Raw genomic sequence first — 20,390 nt, forward strand, 5'->3', positions numbered from 1 at the left:
CGTCACCCCGACGGCATGCCCTGACACCATGCGGTGGGTGTGGCTGCATCAGGAGGGATGGGCAGAACCGTCCACCCTCATATTGAGAGAGGCCATCCTCATACACCCCAACCAATCCCCTTCTTAGGCTCTTACCATCTTGCAAGGCAGGAGGTTTCCAGTCTCTGGATGGTATGAGCTCTTTTGGCATATTGGTACCACGGGCATGGCTGGGTCTTCACCATCATCCCATGATAAGAGACCCCACTCTATCCAGATGGTACAGATGCCATGTGGGGTGAGGGGCAGGGGAGGGCAACACATTCTAGGACAAGAGGAGCTAATGGCTATCGCTGAGTGGCTGTGTCTAATGTCTAAAGCACCCAATACATAAAATGGGACAAAGACACAAAAGAACTACCCCAGGCCTCCATTTCTAATGTGGGACTTCCTACCACCCCTAGCTCTGAGTGACAATATTGCCTTTGAAGTATCTACTCTTGGGGCAGTGGCATGTCTCTGGCCCCTCAGAACTAGGTATCCATACTGGTATCCATACTTCCCTTTCTAGAACACTCATCTCTTTTAGAATTATGAGTTTAATTTCTGCACTCCTTGTTGGGTTATAAGCTCTGTGGCGGAGTGACCAGAACTGCTGGTAGTTCCCCTGGTGCTGGAACAGAGTCTGGCTCGTGACGGGCCCTCCAGGAACATCTGTGAGGAGCATCAACAGAATGCCCCAGGGGAGGGGAAAGCGGGGAAGGAAGACGCCCACATGTGAGGGGCCCGGAGGGAGAAGTGTCTTGCCCAAGTCACAGGAGAGGCAGGAAGAGATCATGGCTCTCGCTGGGACCTCTGAGGCTTAGCGCAGGCCTCATAGCTCACCACACTCAGGGGTGTGCAAGGGGGCCGTGCCACGGACCAGTGTGTCCCAAAGTACAGCCCATAGAATGCTGCTCTCAAAAGATTCTAGTGGACAGGACTGTCCTATAGTTAAATAAGCTTGGGAAACTCTGAGTTAAACAAAATGAAAACGATTTCATGACCACTAGACCTTTCTGATATGCTCAGGTGCCTAGGATTTTGGGGGAAGGTCCAAGGCAGTCTTCCTGTCCTCTAAGTGACTGTCAGATTCTGCCCAGAAAGCACAGCGTGAAACCTCGGGCACCGCCTCCAGATGCCTCTGCTGGGTTGTTTCCCGAACAATGGCCCAGGACGGAGATGTGCTTGCAACTTTTTGAGCCATGCAGGAAAACCCCTTTCACAAATGGAGGTGACCACACACCCTGATATATCAGTGGGATGACCACAGAACTGTTCTTGTTGCGGGGGACCTGGAGACCCCACGGGGCTGTCCCTTCACTGCTGCCATGCATGGAACCCTAGTGTCCTACGGAGCCCAGTCTGAAAACCGCCGGTTACCCAACCCTCCGTACAGGTGACATCAGGGGACCTGGCTTCTCATGCCAGCTCTGCAGCGAACTGCTTTACCTTGGGTCCATCTCTTTGCCACAGGGGGCCTTGCTTTCCCTGTTCACACACGAGTCTATTCGACGCGATGCTTCCTGGAGTCTTAAACTTTAATCTCTGGTGTGAGGAGGGCTGTGATTCCACGACTGTAACGTTCTGATTCCATGGTCCTCTGGCTCTGAGATTTCATGGCTTAGTATTCCGATTCTCGGAGCGCCCGCAGCTGGCCTGAGCTGGGGCAGCATGGTGGAGGCCAGGCAGTGGAAAGTAGGATTCATTGCCCATAGTGTCCCGCCCGCTGCCGGGGAGCACCAGGTCCCTGGGGAGGTCTTGCCCCGTGTAGGCTGGAGGGGCTCGGTAGGGAGGGCAGTGGGGGTGGAGCAGAATCAGCAGCGGCTCAGTGGGCAGAGCAGGGAGAGGGACCCAGGTCTCCTGACTCCTGCTCTATCTTTAGATCTCCATAGCAACTGTCACCAGGGCTCCGGAGCTAAAGGCGGGCTGAGCTGGCTGCCTGCAGGAGGGAGGGGTATTTGTTTCTGTACTTCTTTTGCTCAGGAGAGGACTCTGGGCTGGGCTCTTGAGCCAGGGAAGGGAGACTTCGAGCGGAGCTGTTTGCAGCAGGAAAGGCCTGGGCCCCCTACAAATAAAGGTAATTCAGGACCCACCTTGCTGGGACCAGGTCACAGAACCTGAGAGCGCTGTGTCAGGCTTGAGGCACAGGAGGGTACATAAGGCAAGTCCCTCCTCCAAAGAGCTCTTAGCTACCCCATGGTCAGTCCCTAAACACTCAGCAAGCAATGCATCAGAGCCAGCCCTGAGACCACAGCAAGGACACGAAGTTTCCCGGGAAAGCAGGTTTTAGAACAGGCATTTCTAGGGCAGGGTGTGATGGGAGGCCCCAAGCCCTCTAATCTGAGACACCTGGGATGCTCTTCCTGCACCTTCTCCTGCCAGTTCCTACTCATCCCTGGGCCTGGCATGGACCTGGCTTTCTCCCGGGAGTCCTCTGGGATGCCCACGCTCCCTCCTGGGGCTCCTGCAGCCCCATCTTCCCTCCATCCAGCAGTATGTCAGCCTGAGGGAGTCAGCAACCTTGTGGAGTAGATAAGAGCTGGAGGAGCAGGGAGGAAGACATTCACCTACAGTCACCCGGCCAGTGAGCGGTGGGCCAGGCCTGCACTCCAGTCTGTACTTCTCCCAGTGTTCCAGTGGCAGGACCCTGGCTAGGGCTTCGGAAGGGAGGCCTGGCTAGAAGAGGAAGTAGGAGTCCTCGGCCAGGCCTGCACACAGCAGGCACTTGGCCATGTCCTTGGTAAACTCAGCCGAGCCACAGACCAACGCAAACGGCTTTCTGCGACAGGAACCAACCAGCTCTTCGATCAGGCCCTGGGCCAGGCGGCCAAAGCGGGTCTTCTCCTGGTAACTCTGGGGAAGCTTCTCCAGGGAGTTCTCCTGAGACAATGAGAAAACATGCAGGTGACTACTGGGAAGTCTTTGGAATTCCCCCAGTTCGCTGTCGAACCAGGAAACTGAGGTGGGGGGCCGGGGAAAGGCAACCTTTAGCTAGCATTACTGCAGGCAAGAGACTTCTTGCCATGGGGGCTCTGATTACCCTCGTAACAAGCCCGGGGATGGGGGGTTGCTTATCCTCCCAGGTGAGGCACAGGGAGGAGGAGGCACACCCCAGGGCACGCAGGGAGGCAGGCCCCACCAATTCTCGCTGCCTCCAGGGGCTGTTACACCTGTCACTCCAGGGGGATGTTTGCTCCCCAAGATTGGAGACCTCCGCGTATCTTTGTAAGGCTGTCCACCACCGTCATCGTGGGAGCATGACATGTTGTTCATTGGTTTCATCAGGCTTTAATGACCTTGTTGATGGAACCCATTTTTACTGAGTGGGCACTCTGTGCCCTGCACCATGCTAGGCGCTGGGATGTGGCAGCTGCTCAAAACTGACAAGCTTCCTGGTCTTGCTCCGGCTTTGTGTCCTGGGGATCCGAGGCAGCAGTGGGGGTGCTATTTCTCACATAAAAAGGCTGGAAGAAGGATTCCAGGGTGCACGGTGCTCCGGTGACCCAGGCTTCTCTCTTTCTGCTCCTCTAGCCTTCGCCGATGGCTTTCATCTTCAGGATCACAAAACAAAAGCCCCACCTCCAGCTTACACGGAGGAACTTCTCTCTTTTAAGTGGACGTTCCCCCGAAGTACCATCGCACAGCGAAAGCGCACAAATCAGTAAGTATGTGTAGTCTGATGATCTCTAATGGAGGCAAGACACCACTTGCCCAGCATCTGAACAAACAAAACCAGAACGGGACCGTCCCCTCTGCAGACCCTATCAAGGCAGGCTTCTAGCTTCTAGGGCTAAGCAGAGAGACATGAAGGAGAGAGAGGAGGCTGGAGTCTAAGCTCTGCCACCACGTCCCGGCTGAGTGACCATGACCTCTGTGAGCCACTGTGATGAATGCAGGCCTTTTCTCACACCGCCTCAGAGGCCCACCCCACAGAGCTCATCTCACCCCACTGCGGTGCTCGTGGGGGATCCTCTCTGGAGATCTGGACCTTCCATGCCCACTCCATGCTCTGACCCACCGAAAGGGCCCTTGTGGGCTGGGACCGCAGGGCCCCCACTGGCCTCACCTCTTCCTCCTGCTGCCCAATTACCCCAGGTTAGTTAGGTTTGGCTTAGTCCCCCTCCCCCAACTGCACACCCAGAGATGCGGTGGGTCTGGTTGCTGCCCAGGTCGGGTAGGGAGCCCACAATCAGTGACGGCACCACAGGGTAGCTGCTGTCAAGGAGGAGGGCCCTGGCTATGACAGCAGAAACACCTGGGGGCTCTAGAGAACTTTCAGGAGAAAGTCACACCCCAGCAGAGAGATATGTGTGGTAAGCAGGCTGAGCAGGCGTTAGGTGAGGAGGTGGGGGAAAGTGCTTCTGGAAAGGGGGATGGCCCCAGCACAGGCAGGCCCAGCAGCCAGCCAGAAGAGCACGGTGCCCTCACAGCCGGGAGCAGACCAGTGACCAGTGACACCGGGACACGCAGGGAGGGTGCTAGGAGACAAAGCCACATGGGTTGGTGCAGCCGTGCAGGCTGGACCATCATCCTGAGAGCAGTGGGGAGCCAGGGAAGGGCTGGAAGCAGGGTGGTGGAGGAGTCAGGGCTGCCCTTTTGGCTACAAGAGGAAGGGCCAATTGGCAGGGAGTGTCTGGAGAGGGAGCCCCGGGGGCTGCTGCGGCTACAGCCTGGCCAGGCCAGGGAGCATCCTAGGTCAAGGGGGCACCTCCCACTCCATCGCCCCTTACCTGTCCCTGCCTTTGACAGCCAGCCCACTCATCTGCCCAGGCCCAGGCCGCTGGGATCATCAAAACCCTGGCCCAGGGCTGAAGACCCTTAGTTGCCGGTAGACTTTAACTCTGCTCTCAAGCCCAGGCTCAATGCCAGCTCCTCTGTGAAGCCCTCCGTGCTTGCTGCCAGCATCCTCAGTGCCCTCCCCATGTGCTGTCTTATATCAACACGTGGTAGAAGCAGGCTTCTAGACCAGCACCTCCTGGTCTCACACCTAACTCTCTACCAACTCAGTCAAGGTTCTTAATCTCTCTGTGCCATCTCTACAACACGGGCATGATGGCAACACAAGCCTCCTAAAATTGTGGTGGGATTAAATGATTTCATACCCACAGAGGGCCTGGAACAGTGCCAGGCATGGAGAAAGTGCTCGGTGAAGCCCTGTCCCTGGGGCTGTCTCCCCACACAGCAAGGTGAGTGCCTGGAGGATGGGGCAGGCCATCTTCATTTCCCTATCCCGGGCTCCCGGCATGCGGTCAGGGGACAGGAAGGACGGCCAACAGCCTGGTGGTGCTGCCACTCATCCCACCTTCCCTGAGCTGGGCTCCAAGCAGAGGTGACAGACCCATCCTGGGGACACGGTCGGGCTGCACACTAGCCTTTGCTTCATTCCCCAGCCTTCAGCTCTCCTGTCACTGCAAACACTCACCAAGCATGGCCCTCCTCATGTTCATGCCACTGGGCCTTCTGTCCCATGGACAAGCCCACAGAACCTGGTCCCTGAGGATCCCAGAGCCCTGGTACTAGGGAGGGAAAGCCGGTTTCCTGACAGCGCCCCTCCCAGTCACACTGGGGACACTCTAAGGCTGCCTCAAGTAGGAAGCTGATGAGAAGGGTGCTCCAAAGTCCTGGGCAGTGAGGCCAACCCTGAGCAACAGAGAACGGGTAGGGGCCCCAGCAGGGACCCAGGTCTGGGGGCGCATGGAAGAGAAATAAAGCTACAGACCAAGGGGAAGGGAGCTCAGGGCCTGGCTTGGGTTAAGGAACAACCTATGGGCCAGAGGGGAGGGAGAGGGCAAGGTGGCCTGAGAGCATGAAGGGAGGAGGAATCCGAGGGGCAGGGGTCAGGAGGCAGAGTTGCTTCTAGTTCAAGTTTCTGCAGCCTGGAGAGTCTGGAAGCAGCTTTCCTCCCATGTAGGGGCAAAGTGCTGTGGGAGGGACCCGAATAAATGCAGTGACCCCAGATCTGCTTGCTTCACCAATCCTTGATGGTGAGCAAGCCTACTCTGTGCCTGGCACCCTGCTGAGCACCGAAGGGAGCCTGGTGATCCAGACATGAGATCCCTGCCCCGAAGGAGATTATCCCAGCCTTGGGGACATCTACAGCCTGGCCCACTGACTCCACACACAGGTCCCCCAGCCCATATATCTGGTGAGGCCAGGGGACATCTGACAGGCAGCACAGCACGGTGGGGAGGGCCAGAGCTCAGCCTGGGGCTCCAGATCTGGCTTCTCCCCCAGTACAGACAGGCCAGTGCCCCCACCTCTCAAGCGTCAGTTCCCACATCCACATACACCAAATGGAACCAGACCTGTCTTCCTTGCTGGGCACAGGGTGGTGGTCCCTACCTGGAGCAAGGATCCCTACTGCAGCCCCGGGGCGGGGAGGCCACAGCGGATCCTCAGGACGGGTGCAAGGGGCCCGGCACAGTCTCAATCAGGGAAGGAAGTCACGATGCTGGGCTCACCTGGCTGAGAACAAAGAAGGTTCGGACGTTCCAGAAACGGGCCTGCTCCTGGAGGAAGGTCTTCAGGTAGATGCCCTCAAAGGTCTTAAAGCAGCCGACCAGGGTGACAAAGGTCTCATCCTCTGCATTATCTGTTATGGTCTGCAGGACGGGCACCATGGGGGCCAGGCCAGTGCCTGAAGCCAGCATGAGGAGCTCACCATACTGGGGAACAGAACGGAGAGAGGGCAGGTCTCAGCCCACCCACCCGCCACATGGCCCATTCCTGGGCTTGCTTGAACTGCACAGCATAGCACAGCCCTTCCTGGGGGTCCCACCCGTGTGAGGTCCCCTCTCCACATCCTTCAGGAAGCCGTCCTTGCTTGTGAAAGCCTACAGCTTATGAAGTCTGTGTCACAGAAATTATGGAATCTGGAGATTGAAATGGAGCATAAAAAGGTATAGCCCATCCTACAAGTGGTTCAGCTGCTCTCCTACCCATCTCCACAGGACTTTGCTTACATACTTCTCTTGACAGGGAACCCACTACCTCCCAAAGCAGATCACTCTGTCATAGGCTGACTTCCCCTGCCAGAGAGGTCTTTCCACCTCACACTGAGCTGAAACCTGCTCCTGCCAAAGCCTAGTCTGCCACCCCTATCGCAGCCCTGGCCTCTGTGCTGCCTTCTCTGCCCCAGGGGAGCCCTGTAGAGATCTGAGGGCCCTGGCATGGATCCCTGAGCCTGCTCTAAAATGAGATATTTACTACACATAAGCGCCCAGCACTGGCACAGAAGAGCCACTCGAAGAGAATTTCTTCCCCAGGAGGGCCCAATTCTATCAGCCCATTACTGAATCCACGAATCCATCTCCTGGCTCTAGGTCTCTTTAGGAGATGTGATCTTCTTTAAGGTCAGTGCTTTAAAGGTTAGTGTCCGACCTATGCAACAAGCTAGTCACCTCCTTCATTCTAGAGATTAGGCCTCTGAGAATGCAGCCCAAGTTTCCACCAGCTTTACCGACGGCTAATGCCTCTCACACCCCAGCATGAAATACTTCCTCGAGTATCAGTCATGCAAACCTGGGTCTAAATCCTCAGCCAAATGATCTGGCCAAGTGCTTTCACTTCTCTGAGCCTTGGTTTCCTCACAGGTGAGAAAGAGTAACAGCTTCTTCCCCACAGTAACATGTGTCTCAGAACTGTCGTGGGGATTAAACAAGATGCCATCAAGTGCCTGGTGCAGATCCTGGCACTCCCACACAGTTCAACCCCTTCCCTCACTGAGCCCTGCTGCTGTCTGCACCATCCTGTCCTGTGTGTGTGTCCCCAGCCTCCTGGTCCCCTGCCCGTCTGCTCCTCCTCTTCCTCCCACCACCCCTCGGGGTCTCTTCTGTAAAGTCTTCCCCGGGCCAGGAGCATGTGAGGGGTCCTTCCTTTGGATCCCCACAGTCCTCTGTACTCCCTCCTCACGACATAGGTCATGCTGTACCACCACCATTTGTGTGGGTGTCTGTTCCCCCATCACACAGTGAGCTTCTGGAGGACAGGGCCTCGTCTGTTTGCCCCATGTGTGAACCCATGTGGAAACCTGTGAACGTCTGGCGGGAACGCACAGAGATATGCTCACGTGCCACTCTCAGGGTGGTCACGATGTCCCATCTACAATGAAGGTGACTGCAGAGCGGCCAGACAGGGCCAGGGAGAGGGCCAGAGCAGCCCGGCGTCCCCACGGGCGCAGAACCACGCTTTTGTGTGTCCCAGAGGCCAAGTTTGTGTGTGAGATGCCATGTCTCTGTCTGGCCCTATACTGCCTGGCCCTATAATACCCATGGATGGGAAGGGCCGGGGCTCTGCAGGGGTGTTCTGTGGGCGCAGGGAGGCTCCCCCAAGAAGGGATGGTCAAGACAGTGTGCATCAGGAGTCCCCTCCAGGTCAGGGGGAAACAGGGACAATTCGGGTCCCTTGACAAGGGCCTGGGGGACACGGGGACACTCTCAGCTAAAATGCAAGGCTGAGCAAGGCTGACACAGGGAGCACGCTGCCGAGGGCTATTGCCACCCAGATACCGGCTACGTCTGTAAGTGGGGGTAGCAGTACCCCAGAGCTGTGGTGGGGTAAACCCTTAGCACAGACATGAGGGCCTGGCCCATAAGCAGCGCCACACACGTGTCTCACGGCATTGTACACATGTATGTGGGTGCACGCACTTGTTACACACACAAACATGGATGCGTGCATGGGCGTTCCACCATGTGTGGAAGAGGAGCTGCGGAGTTATCTGCTAAGGTAGTGAGACTGGTGTGTCTGGGTAGATGGCCTGCAGGTGTGCTTTCCTTTCTTCTTTTTGCCTGTCTACATCTGATTTCTTTTTTTTTCTTTCTTTCTTTTTTTTTTTTTTGGTAATGAACACACATTGTATGTGTAATAAGGAAATAAAAACAATGGAGAGAAAGGAATGATTCGTTCTTTTTCATTTGCATTGTTTCCTCATTATATAAAGGTAGTAGGGGCTCACTGCAGATGATTTGGAAAGTATAATGAAGCAAACAAAAACCACCCATAATTCTACCACCCAGAGTCGCTACCCCTGCGTTGCATTTTCTTTTCGCATATTTTCTGTGCATTTAAACTTTGTTTCCCAAACCTGTTGCACATTCAGTTTCATACATAGTGTTTGTCACCTGATCTTACAGCATAAGCACAGAGCATCATTTATAAACATTATTTTAAAATCCAGGATAATATTCTATCAAGTACCTGTAACCCCATGCACTTAGCTGTCCCCCTATGGCTGCATATTCAGTTTCCTGCTATTATAAATAAAGCCTCCGTGAACATGTGCACAAGAGGCAGCATTTGGATCCTTTCCACAAGACAGACTTCCAGGAGTGGAATCACTGGGTCAAAGGATTTGAAGATTCTTAAGACTCTTGGTACACACTGCCAAGCTGCCTTCTAGATATGCACCAACTGATGAGAAATGACTAATTCTTCCTGGGCCCATCAGGGAAGGAGGTGCACATGCCAGGAAGATGAGGGGAAGAGCCTTCAGGCTGGGATGCATGGGTTCCCGAGTGGAGAGGTATGGGGTGTATTTAAGGGAGTGGTCTCCATGTTTTTGTAGCTGGAATGTGACAGTGGAAAGATATCGCAGGGTCTGGCGGCATAGGATTCCTGAGTACCAAGTATGTGAGTGTGGATTTGCTAAGCAATGGGCAGCCCTGGAGAGTTCTAGAGCATATGCAGAGGCCCGTTCCGTCTCCTCCCACGTCCAACCCCAAGGACGCTCTTGGGATTGGGCTTGGACTCACGAAGAATGGCACAGTGTGACTCTGCAGCCTGACATGTGGAAACCGTGGTCCTGGAGGCTCAGGCGGGAGGCGTCTCCTGAGGGCCTAGCGTGCTGGCACTGACCTGGTTGGCTTTATAGAAGAAGTCGCCGAAAGGTCCTCGCCAGAAAGCTGTGTCTCCTGTGCTCCAGGACCTGACGTACTGGGACATCAGCCCAGTCGGGTAGCACTGGGAGCAAACACAAAAAGACTTCACTGAGACACGTACTTGCTGCCCGTACCAACCATGTCAGCCACTAACGTGCGGCCCTTCCGAGTTGCCCCTGAGTTGGTACTCTCATTCCCAATTTTCAGATGAACCCAGAAGCTTATCCAGAAGGGAAATGATGAGGCTGGGATAAGAACCACAGGGCTGACAGCCTTACCTTCAGAGGTCTCTGACCCATGGGACCACAGGTGCCCTGCATGTCACATCACGGAGTACAGAACTGGGTAAGAGATGAGTAATGTCAACTGACACTTACTCTCAGTATCAGGGAGGCAACAGGGGGTGGTGGGGACTGTGGTAAACTGGTGAGTGCAGGAATGCTCCCTCTAAAGGAGGAAGTCACTTTGCCGATCCCGGGATGTAGTTTGTGGGGCTGATGATGCCCTATCTTCTGATTTTCTAAGAAGGGCAAAAGATCCACATTTTCATGTAAAATTACCCATCTTTGAAATGTCAGAAACTAATTCTAAATTTTAAAACACTGTGTAGGCCCAAACCAAATACACATATGTGCTGCAATCAGTTCTTAGGCCACTCGTTTGCAGCCTCTGTGTTACCTGTCACTGTCTCCTGACTGGCTGACAAAAGTAAAGGTTGTGCAGGGGATTCCCTCATGGTAGCAGGCAGTCCACATTTCCTGTGCGCCTGCCCATGGGGGGCCAGGCACCATGCTGGGGCTATAGGGAACACAGCTAGATCTTAAGCTCCATGAAGACAGCCAGTGTCTGAACCTTGGGAAAGACTTAATAAATAGCTCAATGAATGAATGAATGAATGAATCCAGATTTAGGACCCCTCCTGAAGGAGCTCACAAACTAGGAGGGACCAAAGTCTGATACATTCAAGGTAGACACTTGAAACACCCCATGAAAAGGACAGAATGCTGAGAGAGCCCTGAGGAGGTACAGTTACTTCTAATGGAGTAAGATCAAGGATGGCTTCCTGGAGGAGGAGATGTTTGAGCTGGACCTTGCAGGTTAGGGAAGACTGCATTTACTAGGGACACCTGGGTGGCTTAGTTGGTTAAACGTCTGCCTTTAGCTCAGGTTATGATCTCAAGGTCCTGGGAGCAAGTCCCTCATCAGGCTCCCTGCTGCTTCTCCCTCTGCCTGCCACTACCCCTGCCCATGCTCTCTCTGACATATAAATAAAATCTTAAAAAAAAAAATGACTGCATTCACCAGAGAGGGTTCTGGGCATCAGGTATGGTCAAGGTAGCACAGCCCAAGACAGGAATGTGAGGGGAAGGGGGAAGCTCTAATAGGACTGAAAGGGTGTTTGGAGTGAGAATACAACTAAGTTTGAAGGAGACTGGGCTTTGGTTACCAGCCGTGCTTTTAAGCAACCACAGCTACCTCTGGTAGCATCGCTGACTTCGCTGGGTACCATATATATAAAGCAAGGGAAGGCCTCAGCCCTCCTGCCAGAAGTCTGCGAGGGAGGCTACAGTTCTCTTAACTTTCTGGAGGCAAGCACACCGGTTTTCTGACCCCAGTCTTGGGGAAGGCACAGGCCGAGCTGTGGTTTGAGTGGCCCTATGGCACAGACAGCACTCAAGGAGAGAGGAAGGATTCTTCTGTGCCTCCAGCACCCACATGGAGCCTTCTCAATACACACTTGTCCAATAGAACCGACCCTGAACTTCTATTCTTCCACGTGGGGTCACATTACCCAAGGGGCCTTGGGACAGTGACATCACCACTCTGAGCTTCAGTTTCTTTATCTGTAAAGTGGGATAATACGATATACTCTGCAGGACGGTTATGAGGCTGAAAGGAGATGGAAACAGCTGGAAAACTGGAAAGAGTGCGTGGTGCCAAGAAGGTGCCTGAGCGATGAGAGTTCCTCCCTCCCATCCACACGGGAGGTAACCCTAAAAAACCCGAGTGCCTTCCCAATTTGCAAAGACATTTCCAGCTCTTCCCAGCCAGCGGCTTAGGGATAATTAAGCATCTCTCTAAAGAGAGGCTTTCCGGTAAATGAGGAGAAAATCAGCCTTGCAGCTGGGAGAGATCCAGCTGCCCTGAAGAACTGTCTCCAGGCTTATCCTTTCAACAGAAACACACCCAGACGAGCAGCTTGGGGAAGCAGGCCATTTGGAGAGGATTTGTGGAATCTCCCAGACAAACAGTTGCGTGGAGAAGGGATCCCATCCAAGCTTCTGTGTAAGGGAATAAATACTCGGGCTTTGAGTGCAGTCAAGGAAGGCAGGAGCCAAGACAGTGCTCGGGTCCTGGAGGCAGGAGGCCAGGCTCACTCGCCGGCCACACTTCCTACGCCCTGTGGAGACTCGGGTCCTCCTGTTTGCTTACCAATGAAAGGGGAATAATAATTCCCATGCTACAGGGATGATAAGGGATGTGAAAGCTATTCTTAAATATCGCTGTTCCCTAAGGTTCTGTGTGGGAAATGACAATGTCGACTGTGTATTAGGTTGACCTGTATGAAACCACTGTTTCTGTAAGTCAAAAATGTTAGAGTATCAGAAGTTTCATGTGCTTCAACCTAATTATTTTTTCCACATAATTGGATCTTCAAGATCTCTTATATATCTGGTGCTGACACCTTGGGGCCTGGGGGCATGGGGGCGGTTTGTACCCAGACTGTTTTGTTCACCTCATCTCTGCCAAGTGCCACACCCACCTTGGCTGCCCCATGAGCACCCCTCCTGCCAATCAGATTGGGTACAGTTCCCACAGACCCTATCTCACACCTCCTTCCCTTTGGTCATCTGCCCAGGCTGAGGCCTGGAATGCCACTTCCTACCACTGCCCATCTGTATCCCTTGGTCAAGGCCCAACTCCAACACCCCGGCACCGTCTCCACCCTGAGAATGGTCTCAGGTTAGTCCCATTCACGAGGTGCTGCGTGGCCCAACTTCTGCCTGCTCGCCCCCTTCTAGGCCGGGACAGGTCACGAACGGCTCCCCCAGCTGTGCCTCCTTTGCCCTTGCACATGCTGGGAACACAGCCCTGAGAGCTTCCTTCTCACCCTTCCCTGCCGGTTCTCCATTCCTTCACTTCAACTCAAAGCTCTAACTCAGCTTCTGTTGGGAAGGCTCTAACTCAGCTTCTGCCTTCCCTGCACCCAGCTGCCCTGAACTGGGTTGGGGCCTCCTGTCACGGCATCCATCCCATCATCCTGCCCTGGTCTGGCCCTCTGTCCCAGGGTGGGCACTCTCTCTGACTCCTCTCTGGAGCCCAGCAACTAGTACACAGCAGGGCCCGGGTGACTCGACCACCCCTTCCTCTGGGCGCAGGGCTCGCTCTCCATGAAGAGCTGAGAAAGCACGAGGGAACAGCGTGACCTTTCTCAGTCTGAGCTTCCTTTTCTTAAAATCAGTCCCCGTTGGGGTCTGAGGTGCCAACCCCCAAACCCGACCCTGCCTCGGGAAAGGAGGAGATGGGAGAAGGCTTCCTTTACTCCCCCTGCTCTTTCCTCAAGCCAGCCTCCTCCCATGCGAACACACTGGCTTTTCCCCCATGGCTGAGCACCACCCCATCCCGACCCATCCTGACTGCCAAACGGGGTCCGTCCACACCATCGGAAGGGCACCCGCGTGGGTCGGCTCACCTTGATTAAAACTTCAAAGTATCCTTCTGCGTTGGCAGGGCTGATGGGCGTATAGGCTCTCTGAATTTCTAAGCCGTCCACCTTCCCTCTGGGGAAGAGAAATATATGGTACAACAAACGCTTTTAGGTACTTCCTCTGTGCCAGGCTGGTGAGACCTGGGGCCCAGCTGTCCCCAGTGGTCCTCACTGAAGGTGGAGCAGAAAAAAGGGGCGCTGGGTTCCCCCACTGCCATGTGCTGGCTGTGAGACCCAGGCAGGTCAGTGATCCCTTAGCTGCCCCTCTGTAAAGTGAGGACAACCACATGTGTCCCTGTGATGTGGTTCTATGGGATCAGAGATGGCAAAGTCTTCAAAGAGTCCTCTGATGATGGGGGCTGTTTATAGGACATCACTGTGGTGTTTCCTGACCTCTTCTCGACCACACAACAAGAAAGAGAAAGACTGTTAATGTTTATTAAACACTTACTACCATGTACCAGGAGCATCAGAATTAGAAGGATCCTCAATGGTGCCCTAGTCCAAAGCCTGACCTCATGCACGAATCCTCTCTATGATGTTATCAACAATGGGGCTAGGATGATAATGACAAGTAATAATTGTAAGCAGTCATGTTGTAGTCAATAACTACTGCGCACCAAGCATACTGTGCGTGTTATCTCATCTAACAAATGATAACCCAGGGGCGCCTGGGTGGCTTGGTTGGTTGAGGGTCTGCCTTCCACTCGGGTGGAGATTCAAGGGTTCTGGGATCAAGCCCTGTGTCATCAGGCTCCCTGCTCACTGGGGAGTCAGCTTCTTCCTCTCTCTCTGCCCCTCCCCCAGTTTGTGAGCATATGTACTCTCTCTCTCTCTCTCTCTCAAATACATAAGTAAAATCTTAAACCCCCAAAAAACCAAAAGGGGCACCTGGGTGGCTCAGTAGGTTAAAGCCTCTGCCTTCAGCTCAGGTCATGATCCCAGGGTCCTGGGATCGAGCCCCACACTGGGCTCTCTGCTTGGTGGGGAACCTGCTTCCTCCTCTTTCTCTGCCTGCCTTTCTGACTACTATCAATCTTTGTCTATCAAATAAATAAATAAAATCTTAAAAAAAAAAAACCCAAAAGACTCTAATAACTCACATGAGGAAACCAAAGCTTGGACGTTACTTGCTTGAGGTCACACAGTTAAATACCATCCTTAGCTCTGACTAACACTTCAGAGCTTCCCAGAAACACCCAAGCACTCCTCCTTTGAATCCTACTGTATGCAAAACTTTCTTCTTGGACATGTGGAAAGATTAAAAAGACCCCACCCTGGGGCGCCTAGGTGGCTCATTTGGTTAAGCATCCAACTCTGGTTTTGGCTCAGGTCATGATCTCAGGGTCCTGGCACCAAGCCCCCATTTAGACTTTGTGCTCACTGGGAAGTCTGCTTGAGATTCTCGCCCTCTGCCTCTTCCCATAATTAGGCATGCACTCTCTCTCTCTCAAATAAGTAAATAAATCTTTAAAAAAAGATGCCTGGGTGGCTCAGTCAGTTAAGCATCTGTCTTTGGCTCAGGTCACGATCCCAGGATCCTGGGATGTAGTCCAACAACACACTGCTTGCTCAGTAGGGAGCCTGCTTCTCCCTCTGCCTGCCACTGCCCCCTGCTCCCTTCTCTCTCTTTGATGAATAAATAAATAAAATCTTTAAAATAAGGGGCTCCTGGGTGGCTTAGTCGTTAAGTGTCTGCCTTTAGCTCAGGTCATGATCTGAGGGTCTGAGGGTCGAACCTCGAGTTGGGCTCCCTGCTAAGCGGGAAACCTTTTTCTCCCTCTACCACTGCCCTTACTTGTGTTTCCTCTCTAGCTGTTTCTCTGTCAAATAAATAAATATCTTTAAAGTCTTTAAAATAATAAAAAATTAAAAGGCCCCATCTTAATGCATCACAAGCAAGAAACTAGACAGAAATATTCAAGGAACGCTTGGGGAACAAACAGGGAAATAAGAAACACAACCTGTGGCCTGGCTTGGATGCCAAGAGTACTATGACATCTGCCATCACAGAGGTAAACACAGACATGCTCCAGACAGAGGGACCACTCTCATCTGGGGAGCTTCAGGAGGCCTCCTAGAACTTTTGTTACCCTCCTGGCTATGAAAAAGGCAGGCCACTCACAGGTGAAATTGGGGACAGGACGGGAAGGAATTCCAGGTAGAGAGCACAGCCCGGGCAAAAGCTTAGAGGTAGGAAATGCAGAGCAAGCCAGGAACTGGTGGGGGGGGGGGGGTCACAGGGCTGGAGCAAAGCACATGTGTGAGGAAGGAGCAGGGAGACTCGGTGGGAAAGGAAACTGGAGCCTTGGGAGCCTCCTTGGAACATGAGAAAGGAGGGACACGGTTAGCTACCTATGTTAGGAATGTTGCTGGAGCAGCATAGAGGGTGGAGGAGAGGCGCCAAGCTAGGGACAGGGAGTGCTTGGCAGCCCTGACTTATGGATGGAGGGTTGCATGGGGCTGTGGCTTGCCCTGGAGGCACCGGGATAGTGAGCTTTCATGACAGCCAGCCAGGCCTCGGGCTGGACACACTGGGTGCAAACACTGGGGGATGGCATGAGGCAAGTGGCTAGAGTGTGACCCGTAGTAAGACACTCTCCTTGTCCTCTGTTGGCTCTGCTGGTTCCCCCCTTCTTGCCAATACCACAAATGATGGAGTTGCCAGGGTTCGGTCCTCCATCCCTCCCTCTTTCCACGCCACATACACCCCCAAATGCCACCCAGGTGCTGGCTGTGATTCCCACACTCACATCTAGAGCTCCTGTCTCTCTGCTGAGCCTCTGACCCAGAGTCAACCACCTAGCAGATGCCTCCCCCTGCAGGTCCCAAAGGGCCTTGTCCCTGGGCCAGTGCGGGAGAGTGCAGAGGGAGGGGTTCAAAGTTGAGGGAGAGGGTAGAAGGAGGCTGGGAAGAGGAAGGAACTTCAGAGGACTGGTAGAGTCTAGCTGGGCAGTTAGGCTGGGGGTTTGAATCCTGGTTGCAGGACTTACTAGCTGTGTGATCTTGGGCAAGTCCCTTATTCTCAAGGACAAGTGTCCTTCCTCTCAACTGGCACTAATATTAGATTCATACCACAGGCTCTAGAGCCAGACTGCTTGCCTTCAAACTGTGGCTCCACCAATTCTTAACTGTGTGACGTTGGGCAAGTTACTGAACCTCTCTGACTTTAGTTTCCTCTTGCGAATGATAATGGTACCTTCTGTACAGGGTTTTGTGAGGATGCAGTGAATTCCTAGGTGTTCTAGGAGGCAGTCCTAGCACACAGAACTGTGTGCTGGAGAGTAAATGCCACGGAAGTGTTTGCTGTTACTGTTGCTGCTGTTAGTTGTTATGATAACACAATCCCAGAATCCTCTGAGTCAGGGGGCACTACGTATGTCTTAAGGGTGAACAATAGAGGCTCAAGGGAGGCTAAGCAAGTTGTCCTCAGCCACACAGCAAGCAAACGGCCAAGCAGGGCTGCGAAGCTTTGGCCTCCCACTACCTGAATGTACCGTAGGATGAGGTGCTGGCCAGGCCGCAGGCCGAGCTGGCAGTTCCTGGGGAGTGCGAACCGAACACAGTAAGTGTCCTCGGTGAGTCTGTCCATGGCACTGATGCGGAAGGCCAGGAAGGTCTCTGGGCTCAGCTTGGATGGACAGCTCTGTAACAGGAAAATATCCAACAGCTAGGACTTGGGGCCCAGTAGACATGCAAGCAGGTGCAAGCACCCTTCTCGCTTTCCCTTCCGAACAGGCTATCTCTCTGCAGTTTTCTGAATAATAGAGAGTAGTCCCACCTCACCTCTGATCGAAGAAGGCCCTTCATGCTCTGATCGAAGAAGGCCCGAGCTTTTCACACTGAGCTTCCCCTACTTGTAAGCCTTCTGCAGCTCCGTCAGCCCCAGGATAAAGTGCAGCCTCCTTGGCTGGACACTCCAGGACCCTGTGGACGAACTTCAAGCCTCCTTTTCTTCTCTGTTCTATCAAGAATGCCTTGCTGCTTCCTGTCTGGGAGTCTTTATTTGCTCAAGCTGTGTCCTTTATCCAGAACACTCATCTCCGATGTATGTAATACCTACTCACCCTTCAAATCTGCTAAAAATCCAGATTTGTAGAATTTAGAAATTGATGGGACCTTGAGATGATCTAATCTAATATCCGTATTTTCTATGTGGGGAGACTGAGGCCTGAGTGGTAGTGGCTTCCTTGTCCAAAGTCACACCCTGAGCAGGAATTCAAATTCACATCTTCCAAGTCTCAGCCCACCACCTTTAACATTCCACTCACTTGCACCTCCTCCAGGAAGTCTTCTCTGAATGTCATGACTCACAGATCTCTCTCCTGTAAAATGCCCAAACCTCATCCACACCTGGGCTGACCCCATGGCTAGTTCTGGGCCAGGCTTTGAACCCGAATATCTCTGCCATGCAGAGTCAGGGAAATCTTCCCCACATGGGTGCAGGGTGCTGACACTGCCACCTTGACCCATCTTGGCTGAGGAGCAGTCCTCCCTCACCTGTGACTCCTCCCCACTCAGCAGGCTCCTGTCCTTGCTGGCTCGGGCTGCTTCCCACTTCGCCAGCTCTTGGTGATAGAGGTCAAACACACAAGGTGAGCAGCCACTGCCACAGCACTGGGAGGGCAAGGGCTCCACTGGCCGAAGCTGCAACCAGGCTTCCTCATCGGCATCCTCCTCCCTCTCATCCATCATTGCTGGTGCTTGTGCAGCCTGGGAGGGTCAACTTGGTACTCTTCCCAGATCAGGTCCGAGTCCGCGGCCACAGGCCTGGGGCCTCCCCTGTTGGCCTGAGAGAGAGGGAAAACATGTGGGTTAAACTCTGGTCACCTTGATTGCTCCCATTCGCCCTGAGGCCCACAGGTGCCCAACTCTGTGTGAGCACTGGGTCAGGGAGGACTCACCCTGAGTCCTGCTGCCTGGAAGGGGGGGCAGGCAGACAGGGTGCAATGATCAGAGCTGGCACCCAAAGTTTCCTAATTTCTTCCTGTGCTTTGGGTGCCAGATAAGCACTTTACATAGAAAAGCTCACTGAGTTCAAAAAAATAGTTTAAATGAGAAAATATAATAGTTATGTACAATTTAGCAGTTATCAAGATTATTTAGAAGTAAGTTAAAATGTTAGGAACACCTTTGTAACTACCACATAGTCAAGTACAAAGAACCTGGCTAGTGACCCAGAACCCCCTCATAACTATCCCTTCCTGATCACCTCCCATCCCCCACAAAGTAACCATCATCCTGACCTTTGGTATAATCATTCCCTTGTTTTTCCTTAGTTTTGCCCCCTTTGTGTAGAAACTTAAGCACTGTAGTTCAGCTTTGCTGGCTTTTTAATGTCAACAGAGTCACACCAATGTATTCTTTTGTGTCTAGTTTCTTTTTTAAATGGTATATTTTTTTGGATTTTTATATTATTTTTTTGAGAGATTGAGAGAGAGAAAGAAAGAGAGAGACTGAGCATTAGTGGGGGGAGGGGCAGAGGGAGAAGCAGACTCCCCACTGAGCAAGGAGCCTGATGAGGGACTCCATCCCAGGACTCTGGGATCATGACCTGAGCTGAAGGCAGACGCTTCAGCAACTGAGCCACCCAGATGCCCCTTTTGTCTAATTTCTTTCCTTCGGTAAGTCACCCACCAAACTGCTGCATTTAATTTAATCCTTATAATGAGGCTGGTACTAGAGATGTCATTTTTTAAACAGGAAAACTGGGGTCTGGGGGTGGTTAATAACATACCCAAGGTCAACCTAACTCCTAAGACAGGGAGGTCTGGTTTCTCGGTTACCAAACACTTTCTGTGATTTCTAATCTTTAAGACCTTTTCTACTTATCCTGCTTTCCATGTCCATTTACACTGGAGCTTTCCATGATCCCAGAGGATGTGCTTCCAGTCTCTCCCTACACCATCCATCAGCATACCTGCCACCAGTTCTGATCACACCAGTCTCCTGTTTAGCAACCTTTAACAGCTCCCCAGTTGCCTTGGCTTGAATCCAATCTTCCTCCCTGGTCCCCTGATCGGAAATTGTCCAAATCCTCTTACCACTTGGTTTTAGAAGTACAGTCCCTCTTTGTGCAATATATCTTTCTCTTATACAAGAAAGGGTTTGGTTTCAGAAAACTTGGATCTACTGTTCATGAGCTCTATGACTTCAGGAAGGTTTAGCAGGCTGCAACCCCCTTGAGGACAAGGATGATGTCTTATTCTTTCTCTGTTCTACCACTAAGCACAAGGCTGGCATATGGAAGTGAATGGTGAATGCTCATTCAGTTTATAGAAAAGGTCTGAGAGCCAGGCACAGTGCTACATGCTGGGACACAAGACATAAATAGGATACAGGCTCTCTACTTTTAGAGAGCTTCCAGCCTAACATGGTGTCATAATAATGCAACACGTTTTTATCTTGTGCTATGGACCAGGTGTGTATGGTGAGCAAATGAAGTCTGGAGCCCTCTTTATGCTTTTTTTACTCCTGAAGTTTTTGCAAGATAAAGTGAGAGAAGGGAAAGCTCTATTTATTCATTGTAAACTGCAAGACAGCGTAAGGGTTATTCCTATTAGTATTTGCCTTAAACTTACCTTCTCCGTGTCTTAACTACCCTACTTCCTTTGGTATTTTGGAAATTGGCAGAGAAGTTGGCCAAGTCTGTCATGAACTTTAAAGATCTGATTCCTGCCTCCTCCTAGCCTCACCTCTTTCTTCAGTCTAAGACGCACCACTTTAAGCCAGGTCTTGACACATCCTGTTGTCCCTGGTGGGATGATTCTCCCCACCCTTTC

At 52.7% G+C, this 20,390-nt stretch overlaps 1 protein-coding gene across 3 annotated transcripts in view; it reads right to left on the reverse strand.

The window, feature by feature from the left end:
- Positions 1-20,390, reverse strand: part of LOC132001787 (NADH-cytochrome b5 reductase-like) — a 47,678-nt gene that overhangs the window by 26,410 nt on the left and 878 nt on the right. For 2 of the 3 annotated variants that reach the window (XM_059376647.1, XM_059376648.1), the window contains exons 2-6: positions 18,109-18,398; positions 17,106-17,254; positions 13,594-13,681; positions 9,877-9,981; positions 6,483-6,686 (exon numbers count right to left, since the gene is read on the reverse strand). In XM_059376647.1, coding sequence (XP_059232630.1) covers positions 6,483-6,686; positions 9,877-9,981; positions 13,594-13,681; positions 17,106-17,254; positions 18,109-18,303 — 741 coding nt within the window. In that variant the 5' untranslated portion in view covers positions 18,304-18,398. Of the gene's footprint in view, positions 1-1,366; positions 2,902-6,482; positions 6,687-9,876; positions 9,982-13,593; positions 13,682-17,105; positions 17,255-18,108; positions 18,399-20,390 lie in introns of those variants that run through there. The other variant, XM_059376649.1, reaches the window with a different exon arrangement.

Source organism: Mustela nigripes, chromosome 14 (genome assembly GCF_022355385.1).
Source record: "Mustela nigripes isolate SB6536 chromosome 14, MUSNIG.SB6536, whole genome shotgun sequence".
NCBI lineage: Eukaryota > Metazoa > Chordata > Mammalia > Carnivora > Mustelidae > Mustela > Mustela nigripes.